Here is a 16017-nt window from a genome sequence, read left to right as displayed (position 1 = left end):
AAGGCCCATAGAGAACTGGGACTCACAGGACTCTAAGACCCACAGCAAAACAGTCTGGATGGCCCCACAGCTTAATAAAGCCTGGAAACACATAATTCCTCGGCATTCCAGGTAGAGGTTTTTAAGCTTTTGAAGACAGAAAGAAAAAAAAAAAAATACTGATCTAGACTCAAGGCTGAGGGCAACTCCAGCTAGTGAGAGAGTCACAGCAATCATGTCCAGGAGAGCTGGGGAGTGAAAACTTCAGCATGCCAGTGACCCCAGTGTGCCTGGGATGTATCTAGCTTATGATTGAAAGGTCCACTTATCTATGTCTGGTCCCCCACATCCACAGAAAGGTGGCAACTCTCAGAACCTGACCTCTTAACCCAGTCAGCAGGAAGGATAAGCTTGAACTTTAAGAGATTTACCCATGTTTACACCTGCTCATCTTTCTAAGAAAACTTTCTGGTTATCTGTCAGAAGCAGCATTCTGGAAGCAGATTCCCCTAGTATCTGTACTTTGACCCAAGGGGACTCCGTTCCCACCAGCAACTACCAGTCAGTTCTCAGGTCCCTGCTCAGCCCAGAGACGGATGGGCTGGAGGAGGCGCAGGGAGCCTGTTAATCAGCAGAGAGCCCACACGACGCCCTGCATCCATCTGACTCGACAGCTTAATCTGATGCTAACGCAATGGTGACAGAAACAAATTTTTTTCTGCACAATAAAGAATAGTACACCTGGGTCTTCTTGGGATAGCTGGCTAAATTCAGTAACTTTTGGAAATATATCATTTCTTTTCTTTGCCCATTATTCTAGAAACTTCCCCTTGAGTGCTAAAAGCCTTACTAACAAGAACAGCAGCATACCCAGAACAGAGCTCCTACCACCACTGTGCTGAAGACGTGACAGGCTTGCTCATTTGATTCCCTGTCACCTGACACAGGCACAGAAGCCATGGCTGGCATTATCTTAACTAGATGACAATCTAGGAACACTGAGACTCTCCATCTCTGTTTCTGAGACCTTCCTTGAGCTCTGGCATCTACCACATAAAGGAGCAAGACCAGTAAAGCCTGTTGGCTCTGATTCCTCTGCACCTCTCTGACCCAACCATGTGTCCATTTGGCACACCTACCCTGATCACCCAAGGCTCTGAAGCTATAGTTCCTGCCCCCCACCCCCCACCAGACCTCTCCACGGATCTCCCAGTGGCTGCCTACCTCTCACACTTAAATCTCTACTCAGAAGCCTATTCATTCAGATGGGCTGTTTCAAACTGTGATGGTTTAGATGTGAAGCGTCCCCATAATACTCAAGTGTTGAAAGTTTGGTCCCCAGCTGGTGGTTCCAATCACTAGGATATGGATGGATCCTAAGGGCTCTGACCTAATCAATGGACTCATCCACTGATAAAGTTATACTATGACAGTACTAGAAAGAAAAGACTCATTGAAGTAAGTCACTGGGGCATTCCCTGGAAAGACACTGTGACCTTGACTATATCCTGTCTCCCTTTCTCTCCCTCCCCCATTTCCCTCCATCTCTGCTTCTTGACAGCCATGAGTCTCTAGCTCTCTTAGAGGCTCAGAAACAGTGGAGTCACTCACCAGAGGCCTCTGAAAACATGAGCTGAAACAAACTTTCCCTTAAACCATTCTCCTGGGTATTTGGTCACAAAAAAACAAAAATCTAACTTACACAAATACATTCTACCACTAACTAACCATGAAGGCCAAATTCTCTCCTGTCTTCCAGATACCCTCACCAACATACAGAATACAAATACATCTACCCAGTCTTATCTACCCAGACCTTCAAAGACACAGCCCTTGAAGATAAGGGCTAGCACAAGCCTGCTATGTCTTCTCCCAAACACCCATGTACTAGAACAATTCCACTGTGCAGTAAGAAAAGGCAGTGCCCAGTGGGAGGGCTTTGGACTGTGGGGACAACTTCATGGGGTCTTCCTTCAGGAATGCGTCAGTTATAGAATTTAGCCTTCTTTTCCCCCTTCTGCAGATGCCTGCCTACTCTTCTGCTTTTCAAGGCCCTTACCACATGCGACCCTGATACCCAACATCCCAGCCCAAAAGCTCTTTCCTTATACACCATCCAGTCTCAGGTATTCTGTTACAGGGCTGGAAAACAGCCTTCTGACCCTCACTGGCCCCCAGAGAGTATCTTCCTGAACTGAGAACACCAGCAGAGCCCCATAGGAATCTACCACCCAGTGAGAACTTCCTGTGGTCTTTATGTAAGCAAGCCAAGCACAGGCTCTATTTTTAATTTGCATTCTGATGTGACTGTGCACCTAAAACTTGTCAGAGTGGTTTTAAGGATTCCAGGCCTACCTACAGGAAGTACAGGTTGCCCCCCACAGAGCTCAGGCTGGGGGTGGAGGTGCCTGTTAATGAGCCGCCTTCCTCCCTGCTGGCATCTCTGCCTGAATGAGCAGTTAAAATAAGGCAATCTCCCCCCTCAAAGCCCAAATGCCAGGCAAAGCAGACAGCAAGCTTCTTTAAAATCCATGTTAAATAAAAGCACATACACCAAACATTTCCTCCTTCCTGAATAAGGAGGCTGACCCTGGCTAGATGGTTCTAGTCTATAATCCCACCCCTTGGAAGGTAGAGGCAGGAGGATTAGGAGTTCAAGGTCATTCTTGCAGACATGGTGGGTTCCAGGCCAACTGGGACCTGGCTACATAAGACCTGTCTTAAAAATCAAAACAAAATAAAAGAACAAAAAGAAATAAAGAAAAATGATCTCATATGTAGTTGTCTTTTCTAACTCATCTCTTCTGTCACATGTACCTCTCAGTCAGCTGATAAACTTGTTCTTGTGACTGCCACAGCCACTACCCCCTCACTGCCAGACCCCAGTGTTGACCTTCCTTGTCTTCTCATCTGAACAACAAGCAGGCAAATGATCTTCCTAGGGATCAGAGCAACGGCCTGTTATCCCCACACTCCTCAGCATGGGGCGGGCCCTCCTGGAGTTGCCCCACTGACCACTCCAGCCATCCTTGTTAGCTACCCCCATACTCTTCTCAAACTGAACTCCCTGCTGACAGGTCACTAGATGCACCCCAGAGTTCATGGTCCAGGGCTCTACCTGAACTCTCCCACCCCTGTCCCCAACATCCCGCACCAACAAGAAATCTCAGAAGCTGCTACAGACACACACTGAGGAAGATTGTGCAAGGTTCCCTGTCTAGCAGAGAAGTAGTAAGTTGGGTGTTGGTCCATGGATAGCCCTTTAATGCTCTCTTCCTCCTCTAGCCCGTGCATTTGCCCTCCATTCACTAAGGGGTCTGGGGCAGAGATGGACCACAAAGAGCAAAGCGCCTACAGGCCGGGTCTTGTCATTGCACCTGCATTGCACTCATTCCCAGCTAAAGGGCTGCACAGGGTTCTGAGAACCATCATTGGGAGCAGACTCAGATATATGCTTTTCTTCATTGCCAAGGACAAAGATTGACGACACTGGCCAAAAGTCTTCATTGAATACACAAGCATGTGTTTGTAGATACCCTGTTCTGCCCCACAAAGGCTTTCCATCACACTTTTAGCCTACTCATTGCAAAGAAAGCACTGCACAATGGTAAGAAGCCTGTCCATGGTCAACCAACAAATCTGGGCTATAGAACTCTATGTCCCATGTGCCACTGAAACCCAGCTTCCTCGAATGTAAAGAGAATAAAGAAAGCCACTATTTGCCCATCCCTCTTCAGCTAACCCTGAGGATTTGGTAAGATGATCTAGGGCAGAGCACAGCCAACCTTTAGCTGGACTGCCATACAATAGCTTTGAATGTAGTTCCATACAACATCATGTCAAAAGGCAGGACACCCTGGCTAGGTATAGCAACGCAGACAGTATGCCTTCAACATTCCACGGTGACATGAGCCACACAAGGTGAAAAGCCACTCAAATAAAACCCATTCCCCACCAGCTAAGATGCCTGCAGAGTTCTGATATATTGGGGGTCGTGAGCATATATGAGTTACTTTCCTGTATATCCTGGCTGACAGTTCTAGAAATGCAGTGCTCTATTGTGGGGAAGGCATGGTGGTAGGAGGTGGCCGATCACACTGTATCAAGAGGCAGAGTAATGTAGGCTGGTGCTCATTTGATTTTCTCCTTTTTACTCAATCTGGGACTGCAGCCCTGGGATGATGTCACCCACATTTAGGGTGCAGCCATGGGATGATGTCACCCACATTTAGGGTGGTCTTCCCATCTCAACCCAATCTAAAAGTTCCCTCACAGACATGCCCATGGGTGTGTTGCCATAGGGATTCTAAATTCCATAAAGGTGACCATCAAGATTAAATATCACACACCAGGTATGGTGGTATACACCTTTAATCCCAGTACTCAGGAGGCAGAGGTGAAGGATCTCTGTGAATTGGAGGCCAGCCTAGTCTACATAAGAAGATCTAGGCCATCCAGCACCACATACTGAGACATGGACTTGAAAAAAAAAAATAATAACCATCACAAAGAGGTTCTGAGACAAGATTTCATGTAGCTCAGGCTCCCTCTGAAATCACTATGTAGCGAAGGATGGACCTGAACTCCTGTCCTTGCCTCCATGTCCTAAGCACCGGGGTTTCAGGTATGCGCAGTTTTTTGACAAAACTTACCCAGCAGACATAGGTTACCTTTTGATGCTATGGTATGAGTCACATGAGGGAAAAGGTTAGACAGGCTAGTGTCACCCCGATCCTGACCAGGGCCATCATGTGGGACCATGTGTCTGGTCCTTCAGGATATTCTTTTAACTTAATAGACTGGAGATGTCAAGCCTGGGGCTGACTGGTGCTGGCAGCACGTTAGGAGAACATGGGAAGCAAGCTGCTTGCTCTTGATACCAATAATGACTATATCTGAGTATACAGCCTCTCAGGGCCCAGCTGAAGTTGAACTCTGAAACAGAGGGATCATGAGGCCGAGTGCTTTGATAACTCTCAGTAACAAAGATCAGAACTGGCAACAGAGCACACTAGCTCCACAAATGAAACCTTAAGAAACCCAGCACCTCAGAGGAGCCACACACACAATATGACGAGGGGGTTCCGCAGCCTCTAGTCCTGCTCCACCAAGCACAGCTTTATGACTGTCAATTGATGTCATCCCCCCAAAAAAACTGTTCTCACTACTCAGAGCTCACCAGGGCCAGGCCACCAGGATCCTGCCTGATATCACTTCAATCATATCCCACAGTATGAGGCCAAAGCCTTAGAGTCACCTTTCTCAAACTCACAGCAGCCATCTTGTCTCCAGGGGCTTGGGGGGTGTGAATCTGGATCTAAGTTCTAGTTGAGTTCAAGGAAACAAAGATGCTCACTGAAGAAAACAAGCACACTGACTGGGCTATGGGGAAACTAGGATGTTGACTGGATGAAGGGTAGTGTGTGTGCTGGCTGACCTGGAAGGAAAAGTCTTTTAACTGAAACCTGGGTTTGAGAGAAGGCTTCTAACTGTGCTGTGCTTTTTATTTACAAAACAAGCATTCGCTTATTACTGCATGTGGCTCCCACCCAGGTAGACAGAGTAAGTCAATCCTTCTCATCGGCAGACAAGGAAACACCTGGGATGGGGTGGTTAGCAGCTGCCCATCTCACCCATTATCTGACTCAATCAACATCACATCATTGCTGTCTCTACATGTGGCTCTAACACTTGCTGTATAAAACCCCTCTCAGTTCCAGGAAAACACATTTGGGTTTGTATTTGAAAGCTAGCCCTTGGCTTCCTTCCCTGGCCAGGCCAGATACCTGCCCACACCTACGGCCTGCGTGCCTCCCAGAGGTCTGCAGTAATCAAAGACACAAGTGAGAATCTCACCCAAATACCCATGCCAGCTTAGACAACCACGGGGCCCAGCTGATGCCGGACCCATCCACCCTTCTCCCAGCCTGCTTCCTACCAAAGCCAGATCAGAGGACAGAAACCCACACACAGGCTTGCCTCCTAGGAGGTCTACAGTAACCAAAGACACAGAACCCAGCTGACATGAGGTCCCAGGTCCAGCCTCCCTACTGAGCTCCATCTTCCTATTGATCCACTTCTCCATCAGGCCAGGTCAGCAGGCCCATAACCTCCCACACCCCACAGCCCAGGAGGCTCAAAGTAACCAGGGACACAGCCTGCTTGCCTCCCAGGAGGCCTGCTCTAACCAGAGACACAAAACACCCACCCTAACCAGAGACAATACTGCCTGCCTCTAAGGAGACCAGCTCTACCTGTCTCCAAGGAGGCTGGCTCTAGTCAGAGACAGACCAGAGATAACCAGATGGCCAGAGGAAAGTGCATCATCATAAGTGATAGACCAACGCAATCCGGCACCATGAGAACGCAGTTCTCCCACCATAGCAAGCCCTGGATACTCCAACACGCCTGACAAACAAGGTAATGACTTAAAATCCCATCTCATAAAGATGATAGAAGCCCGTAATGAGAATATAAAGAACTCCCTTAAAGAAATACAGGAAAACATGGGTAAACAGATAGAAGCCCTTAAAGAAGAAACAAATACATCCCTTAAAGAAATACAGAAAAATACAATCAAGCAAGTGAAGGAATTGAATAAAATGGTCCAGGAACTAAAAATGAAAATAGAAACAATAATAATAATAATAACACAAAGGGCCAGGCAATGGTGGTGCACACCTTTAATCCCAGCACTTGGGAGGCAGAGGCAGATGAATTTCTGAGTTCAAGGCCAGCCTGGTCTACAGAGTGAGTTCCAGGACAGTCAAGGCTATACAGAGAAACCCTGTCTCAAAAAAACAAAAAAACCAAAAAACAAAACAAAACAAACAAACAAAAAAAAAAAACACAAAGGGAAGCAATCCTGGAGATGGACAACTTAGGAAAGAGATCAGGAGCTATTGCAAGCATCACCAACAGAATACAAGAGAGAGAATCTCAAGCATAGAAAATAACATAGAAAATATTGACATATTGGTCAAAGAAAATAATAAAGTGTAAAAAGCTCCTAACCCAAAATATTCAGGAAATTCAAGATACAATGAAAAGGTCAAACCTAAGAAAAATAGGCATAAAAGAGGGTGAAGAATCCCAGCTCAAAGGGTCAGAAAACATCTTCAACAAAATCATAGAAGAAAACTTCCCTAACCTAAAGAAAGAGATGGTCATAAATTCACAAGAAGCCTACAGAACATCAAATAGATTGGACCAGAAAAGAAAATCCTCTTATTGCATAATAATCCAAACGCTAAATGAACAGAGCAAAAAATATTAAAAAGCTGTAAAGTAAAGAGCCCAAGTAACATATAAAGGCAGACTTATTAAAATTATACCAGACTTCTCAACAGAGACTCTAAAAGCCAGAAGATCCTGGACAGATGTCATACAGACCCTAAAAGAACACAAATGCCAACCCAGGCTACTATACCCAGCAAAACTCTCAATCACAATAAATGGAGATATTCCAAGATATCCATGACAAAACCAAATTTAAATGATCTTTCAACTAATCCAGACCTACAGAGGATACTAGAACAAAATCTCCAATACAAGGAGGATAACTACACCCAAGAAAACACAAGAAATTAAACATTTCACAACAAACCAAAAGAAGAGAATCATACACACCTAATACCACCTACAGCAACAAAAATAATAGGAAATAACAATCATCTGTCTTTAATATCTCTCAACATCAATGGACTCAACTCCCAATAAAAAAACATAGGCTAACAGACTGGATATGTAAACAGGATCCAGCATTTTGCTGCATACAAGAAACTCACCTCAGTGACAAAGACAGATACTACCTCAGAGTAAAAGGCAGGAAAAAAAGTTTTCTAAGCAAATGGTACCAAGAAACAAGCTGAAGTTGCCATTCTAATATCCAATAAAATAGACTTTCAACCAAAAGTTATCAAATGAAATGGGGAAAGACACTTCATATTCATCAAAGGAAAAATCCACCAAGATGAACTCTTAATTCTGAACATCTATGCCCCAAATGCAAGAGAACCCACATTTGTAAAAGGAATGTTACTAAAATTCAAAACACACATTGAACCTTACACAATAGTAGTGGGAGACTTCAACACCTCACTCTCACTAATGGAGAGGTCATTGAAACAGAAACTCAACAGAGACACAGTGAAACTAATAGAAGTTATGAACCAAATGAATTTAACAGATATCTAAAGAACATTTCACCCCAAAACAAGACAATACACCTTCTTCTCAGCACCTGATGGAACCTTCTCCACATTGACCACATAATCAGACATAAAACGAGCCTTTACAGATAGAATAAGATTGAAATAATCCCATGCATTCTATCAGATGGACTAAGACTAGACTTCAATAACAAAATCAACAGAAAGCCCACCTACTCATGAAAACTAAACTCTCTGCTCAATGATAAAGAAAGAAATCAAGGACTTTATAGGATTCAGTGAAAATGAAGACACATCATACCCAAACTTATGGGACACAATGAAAGCAGTGTTAAGAGGAAAATTCATAACACTAAGCACCTTCATAAAGAAATTGAAGAGATCCCATACAAGCAACTTAACAGAGCACAAGAAAGCATTAGAACAGAAAGAAGCCAACACACCCAAGAAGAGATGATGACAGGAAATAGTCAAAATCAGAGCTGAAATCAACCACAGAGAAACAAAGAGAAGGATACAAAGAATGAATAAATAAATAAATAAATAAATAAATAAATAAAACAAGAGTTGGCTCTTTGAGAAAATCAACAAGATAGATAAACCTTTAGCCAAACTAACTAACTGGCAGTGACAGTATCCAAATTAACAAAATCAGAAATATAAAGGAAGAGATAATAACAGAAACCAAGTAAATTCAAAAACTCACCAGAAACTACTACAAAAGTCTACACTCTACAAAACTGGAAAATCTAGATGAAAACAATCTTCACTAACCCTACATCTGACAGAGGGTTAATATCCAAAATATATAAAGAACTTAAGAAGTTAACCTCCAAAAAAACAAATAACCCAATTAAAAATGGAGTACAGAGCTAAACAGAGAATTCACAACAGAAAAATATGAAATGGCCAAGAAGCACTTAAAGAAATGTTCAGACAGGCAGTGGTGGCACACGCCTTTAATCCCAGCACTTGGGAGGCAGAGGCAGGCGGATTTCTGAGTTCAAGGCCAGCCTGGTCTTCAGAGTGAGTTCCAGGACAGCCAGGGCTACACAGAGAAACCCTGTCTCAAAAAAACAAAAAACAAAAAACAAAAAACAAAAAAAAAAAAAAAAAAAAAAAAAGAAAAAAAAAGTTCAAAGTCCTTAGTCATCAGAGAAATGCAAAGCAAATCAAAATGACCCTGGGATTCTACCTTACACCAATCAGAATGCCTAAGATCAAAAACTTAAGTGACAGCACATGTGGTTCATTTACACAATTATTGAGTTTTTAAGACGAAGAACATCGTGAGTTTTGCAGGCAAATAGATAGAACAAAAAAATATCATCCTGAGTGAGGTAACTCAGACCCAAAACAACATACATGGTATGTACTCACTGATTAGTGATTAGCCAAAAATACAGAATACCTAGGACACAACCCACAGACTGTAAGAAGTGTAGCAAGTAGAAAAGCCCAAGAAAGGATGTTTCAATTCCATTTAGAAGGGGGAAGGAAATAATTACAGGAGGCAGAGGGAAGGAGGGATCTGGGTGGGAGAGGGGTGGGGGAGAGGAAAGGGGGAACAGCAAGGAGGACAGGGAGAGAAGCCCAGAGGGCCAAGAGAATGAGTGGAGATAAACAGCATGGCGAGGGCCAGAGTAGCAGAGTACCAGAGACCCGGGAGGTAAAACCAAAATCCCCAACATTGGGAACAGGAACTCAAAGAGCCCACCTCAGGTACACAAACAGGGCCTCAAGCAGAGAGACAGGGTTACTAACCCACGTCAAAATTTCTGACCCACAACGGTTCCTGTGTAAAAGAATTGCAGGGACAAAAATGGAAGAGACTGAAGGAAAGGTGGTGCAATGACCAGCCCAACTTAGATTCTATCTCATGGGAGGGCACCAAGGCCTGACACTATTACTCATGCTATGATGTGCTTACAGAGGGGAGCTTGGCATGGCTGTCCTCTGAGAGGCCCTACCAGTACCTGACAGAGACAGAATCAGATACTAACACCCAACTGTTGAACTGAAGTCAGGGACCTCTATGGTTGAATTAGCAGAAGGATTGAAGAAGCTGAAGGGGAGAACAACCCTGTTGCATGTAGTTTTAAACTACATGCAACACAACCCCATGGAAAGACCAGCAGTGTCAACTTACCTAGGCCCCAGGGAGCTCCCAGAGACTGAGCCACAAACCAGGAGCATACATGGCCTGGTCTGAGGCCCCTGGCACATATATACAGGAGAGGTCAGGCCTTAGTGGGAGAAGATGCACTTAATCCTCAACTGGAATATAAATAAAATAATAAAAATTGGAAAAAAAGAAAGAAAAGAAAGAAAGCAAAGAAAGATGGGCGTCACCTGAGAGGCAATGCCTCTACAGAAGAAATGTAACACAGCCTATTCAGACAGGCAGGGAGGAGGGAGGCAAGCCATGCATGCCCGTGCTTCACACTTGTACCTAAAGCTAATGCCAGGATTCTGGTCACATCTGCATCTGCCGTCAGAACCACAAAACCAAAAGTTATAATGTGATGATAACACGTTGGGTTTGCATGTGGAAGAGAGTCGTGTGTCTCTAAAGAGTTGAAAATGTATTCATAAGCCAGAGCAACTTATACCAAGTACAGAAGGATCCAGTTGGAAGACAGCCCTGGGGTTGCTCTGAGCTAAAATGTTCTTTCTCGTCTTACCTAAAGATGAACTCAAGGACTCACAAGAGTCCTTTAGGAGCCCATAGGGCTGAGTATATCCTGGGGTCCCCAGGCTTACATCCTATCTTCCTGCCATGAGTAGTAGTACCTTGGGGTACTATTACCTTGGGGACCAGGGCTCTCAAAAATTCTGATACCAACAGAGTTCAGACCACCTTTGGGGTCACTCCATGAACAATCACTCACTCATGAAGAGCAAGGTTACCACATCTAGCCCTGCTGGAGCCCATGCTGGGAGGATCCGACCATACACACCAACAACAGACCAACCAGAAGGTGAAATTCCTGGCTCCCCACTGTTAGTCTGGGTTATAATTCAGCTAAGTTTACAAGTGAGAAATAACTGTTCTCTACTCCATCTCTCCATCTAACTAGTACCCTCATGTCTAAACCCCCAGCTCCTACTTTGTTCCAGAGCCATTCTCTCTCTTCACCCACTAAGACACAGAAATCAGAGTTGAGATCACCCAATCTGTCAATAGGCTAAGAGTGCCCTGAACTACTATCCGTACGACTCAATTTGTCAGTAAAAACTGCCACCAGCGCTGTGCTTGCAGAAAAATGTCCATAAATGCATTATTGCAACTGGCAGATCGATGTCTATAATAAAAACAAATAGATTTAACAAGTGCCTGCTTTTACGAGCCATGCCATTGGTGGACTGTACATTTGGTTGTCACCCTCAGACTTCTGGGAATGGGCCCCAGAGCTGAGCTGGATGTGGGGCTGACTTCACAAGTGTTATGGGTAGGAAATTATTCTAACAAGAAAATTTTAGCAGCAGAGTGGACACACCAGGCACTTACCACTCTCTCGCTGTTCCTTTTGTGGTTATACGTGACAACAAATAAAAGCCGTAAGATGTTTCTATAGAATTTCTTAACTGGTCCTACTTGTACATTGAAAACAAAAAATGAGTTCACTCCAACTGGGAGTGTAGAAAACAAGTTTCAACCACCAACAAGAGTGTCACCACTGTGTCTATGGCCCCTGGAGAGAGCCTGTCTATTTGGTTGCTTTACTGGGGCAGACTCTGGAGCAAAGTGTAGGAGGCTGGCTTAACCCAGGGATGCCTGGGATCATGGTAGACCAGTCTGTGACCACCCTCCACCCCCTCCACGGAAACCACATCTGTCAAGGCACTGTTTCCTTCTAGGTCACAGAAGGTCACCAGAGGATTTAGTCCCCTCCTTAAGGCAAATCATTTTAACAGCTACAGAAAGGAGTAAGTCCCTCACTATGTTCCATGTATTCATTATGTGGCCTTCCCCAAACTACACAGCCCTCCTCAGTGAGCCCTTTATTACTACTACTGTTTAAGTCAGAGAGCTTGACTATTGCCACTGGTCAATGGCTAGCCAAGGACACACACCAGACCACATTTAGGCCACAATGCTGAGTCTTCAACTTTTATCTATCTATCCCCAGCACAGTCCTCCACAGCAAACAGAACAAGAAAATCCATCCTGTCAACCATGGCAGAGGCAGCTGCCAGCAAGACTCTGACCCACTCCCTCCTAGATGAATCCTGTCAGGTTCACTTCAGACCCAGAACTGGTGTAGGCCAGTTTGTTTATCAGTGTCTGTGGGCAGGCTGACAAAGGCCACTCTGCTCAGATGAATGCTGGTCTGTAGGTGTCTGGTTTGAACCTTCAGGTTTTATTTAAACAACAGCCTACAGTCAGATATCAAATGCCTTCAGTAAGAACTCTGGCAAAGCCAATCACACACCAAAATATGGCCAGGCACACCTATGACAGCAGCCAAGCCAGGGTTCTCCAGAGTCTGAGATACTTGTGTGTGACATATACTCAAAGTGGATATACAGGAGGCACTTAACACCATGATGGGGCATTGGCAGGGTCACAATGACACGTGAAGAGACAGGATTGTCTCCAACTTTCTTTCTTTTTTTTTAATATGTTAGACAAGGCAATCATTAGTCTCATTTTAGATTTTTCTCTTTTTAAGATTTATTTGTTTTATATATGTGAACACACTGTCACTGTATCCAGACACACAAGAAGAAGACATCAGATCCTATTACAGATGGTTGTGAGCCACCATGTGGTTGCTGGGAATTGAACTCGGGACCTTTGGAAGAACAGCCAGTGCTCTTAACCGCTGAGCCATCTCTCCAGCCCCGTCTCCAACTTTCATACCCAACTTTTTGTACTTTCCCATGATGCAAAGCATTATGGTCTTAGTAGACACCATGCCTGCTTTGAACTTTGACTTTTTCAGGGCTAATAGCCTGTGATCCTTCTAGGCAAGAGACGACACAGACATAATAAGTAAGTCCATCCAACTTGTGCCTCACAGGCCACATGTGGCTTAGGATAGCCACAAATGTGGCCCAACAAAAGATTACAAACTTATTAAAATATTATGAAATTGTTGTGGGCTTTTTTTTTTTTTTTGTAACTCAACTACATGATTTTCAAGTGTGAACTTTACAGTTAACAGCATGATGCATGTCAAAACATTAGATGGCATTTGAGTCTGGAGCATGGTTTACTGTCCTCAGGGAGTCAGATATGTTAAATGTCTTTTTTTTTTTTTTTAACATACTAATAACATACAGTGTTTTCAGCTTACTCAGGGGTAGGGGTTAATCATATCCCAAGTACAGGAACATGTGAGTGGTCCTGTGATAAGGAGAAACAGGAATCAAGACAACTGTTACTCTCTTGTCACTTCCTATCAAAACCAACATTTAAGATAGGGATGGACAAGGAGAAGTCTTGATGGCCTGACCCTTAGATCCTAAACATTTGTACTCTTTAAAATAAGAATGGTTATGACAACTTAAGTGGGCTGTTTGGTTGCTTGGCTGGTTGTGTTTTGGAGATAGAGTTTTATCCTGGCTCAAAGGAGCTTAGAATGACTGACTACATAGCCCTTCCTGGCAATCCTCCTGACTCAGCCTCTCAAGTACTGGGATTACAAGTGTGAGCCACCACACTTAGTTTACATCTAATTAAAAAAAAATGCTGTGAAGGGTACAGTGTTGGGGGTCTCCGGAGAAAGAAGGAAGAGAAGCATTTCTGGTGTCCTCCCTGCCCCTGTGTCCCTGCATCAGGGAAAAGGAAGCCCTGACAGACTGACTGTTCTGGTGTCTTGGTCTTTTGTCAACTTGACACAAGTTCAGCTCAGGTCATCTAGGAAGAGGAAACTTCAACTGAGAAAACGCCTCCATCAGACTTGTCTGAGAGCCTATCTCTGCTGTATTTTCTCCACTGGTTGACTGCTGTGGAAAGGCCCAGCTCACTATGGCTGCCCTGGGCCCATGGTCCTGGGGTGTTTAAGAATCAGGCCGAGTAAGTCATGAGAAGCAAGCCAATAAACAACATTCCTCCATAGTCTTTACCTCAGTTCCTGCCTCCAGGTTCCTTCCCTTTTCAACTTCCTGCCATGCCTTCCCTTCATGGTGAACTGTTATCAGGACATGTAAGCCAAATAAACCCTCCCCTCCCCAAGATTCTTTAGTCATAGTGTTTTATCGGAGCCAGAGAAAACTAAGCCAATGACACTCCTGTGCAGGAAGGCCCAGTGAGGGGAGAGAGTAGAGACAGGCCCAGATGGGGCCCCATGATCAAGAACAGGATCCAAAGATTGGTGCCTTTTGCTTTCCACAGAAAGAAAGTTGTTGTGCAAGACACACCAGCTTACCACTGCACCTGAGGCTCTGCTTCTTAAACCTTGGTAACAGCAGAAACCTCTTCAAAGACATACCACATATTAGTCAAACCCTTATTAGGACAGATTTTTTTCCCTCTAATTGAAAAAAAAAAATACTCCCATAGATCCTTGTGGCCTGGTTCCTCCAGACCTCAGTCGGTAAGGCACTATTTCACTGCCAAACTATGTGAAGACCCAGAGAGTGTCCAGGAAGGAATGAAGCCTCGGGCAGGGCATTAGTTCAGGACCGTTCTGTCCTGCCACTTTCAGGCTCTAGGTCCTAGCAGAGGCTCAGATAATACACCTAAGCTTACAGAATACTGACCAAAAGCCAGGCTTCTCATACCCCCTACAACCAGCACCTAAGATAAGTGTTGCAGATATCAAGAGTCATATGAAGTTAAAATCATCTGGGCTCACCTGTCAGGGAAGTGAAGTGAAGAACAGGTTGTCTAATACCCTTTTCACAAGCTCCTTCCTGTGTCTGAGGGTCCAGCCAAGCGTGTGCATGCACACATACACTCAAACCTTGCTTCTCTGAATACACAGTTTCTGGATGAGGCAGCGAGGAGTAAAACTTACCGAACAAAACCCTAGACCCACTGAACAATAAATACATGTACTGTTCACGCTTTGAGGTTTTAACCAGGTGTACCTAACACCAGCCGTGATGTTGCAGGATCCTGGGACTTCGTTATTTTCTCCTACTCTCAAGAAAGAAAGAGCTATGGAAACATGGGCCTACTGCAAGCAGATGTGAGCAGGTGCTTCTGGAAGCTTCCAGAAAAAAAATGAAGCCGACCCCCATGCCCTGCACCAGTGAAGGGAAAGAGGACGGTCAGAGGACCTGCATGGATCCAGCCGAGGCTTGAAAAGTGTTGGGCATCTGGAAGTGTGGCAGGAGACATCCCCAGTCACCAGGCAGATTGGCCCACGAACCCTGAGGCCAGGGAAAGTAGGGCAGCCTGTACAGAAGGGGCTGAGGTCCTGGAGAAAGAAAGGAGCCCTTAGGGCAACTCAGAGCCATGACTGTCTCCCTGGGCCTCGGCTCTCTCCAGGGAGGGCCCCACACGGTGCCCCAAAACTCACCAGTTTGCAAACTGTGCAGACACTCAGCAACATGAAACGCTGCACGGGGCCTGGACGCCTGAGCGCCTGGCTCCGGCACAGAGAAATTCGGGCCGCAGGATCCTCCACGGGATGGAGGCGGAGCCTGGCGCGGGGCGGGGCCTGGCGAGCGGGGGGCGGAGTCAGGCTGCAGATGGTTGCTGAGCTGTGGGGTTGTGGTCGGAGAGTGTAAAGCCGGCCTGGTACGCGGAGGCGTGGTTGGTAGCTGCCGGAATTGGGGGGCGGGGAGTATAGGGCGGGTTCTGGGCTGGCTGAGCACGCCCAGTGGGTGACGTCGGGTTCCTGTTCTGTTTCCTCTCTGGGTGCGTGCTCCTAGAGCAGGCCTCTTCTTCCAGATCTGAAACCGGTTCTTT

The 16017-nt window shown here is 45.2% G+C and overlaps 1 protein-coding gene across 4 annotated transcripts in view; it reads right to left on the bottom strand.

The window, feature by feature from the left end:
• Positions 1 to 15810, bottom strand: part of Mgmt (O-6-methylguanine-DNA methyltransferase) — a 227567-nt gene extending 211757 nt beyond the window's left edge. Inside the window, exon 1 of one of the 4 annotated variants that reach the window (XM_076912306.1) lies at positions 15626 to 15810. In XM_076912306.1, the coding sequence (XP_076768421.1) occupies positions 15626 to 15658 (33 nt within the window). In that variant the 5' untranslated portion in view covers positions 15659 to 15810. The remainder of the gene's footprint in view (positions 1 to 15625) is intronic. The other 3 variants (XM_034513841.2, XM_076912304.1, XM_076912305.1) reach the window with 3 other exon arrangements.
• Between the last annotated feature and the right edge of the window lie 207 nt (positions 15811 to 16017).

Source organism: Arvicanthis niloticus, chromosome 1 (assembly GCF_011762505.2).
Source record: "Arvicanthis niloticus isolate mArvNil1 chromosome 1, mArvNil1.pat.X, whole genome shotgun sequence".
Taxonomy (NCBI): Eukaryota; Metazoa; Chordata; class Mammalia; order Rodentia; family Muridae; genus Arvicanthis; species Arvicanthis niloticus.
Note: the sequence above shows the minus strand (reverse complement) of the source record. Positions and strands in the feature narration are given on the sequence as shown.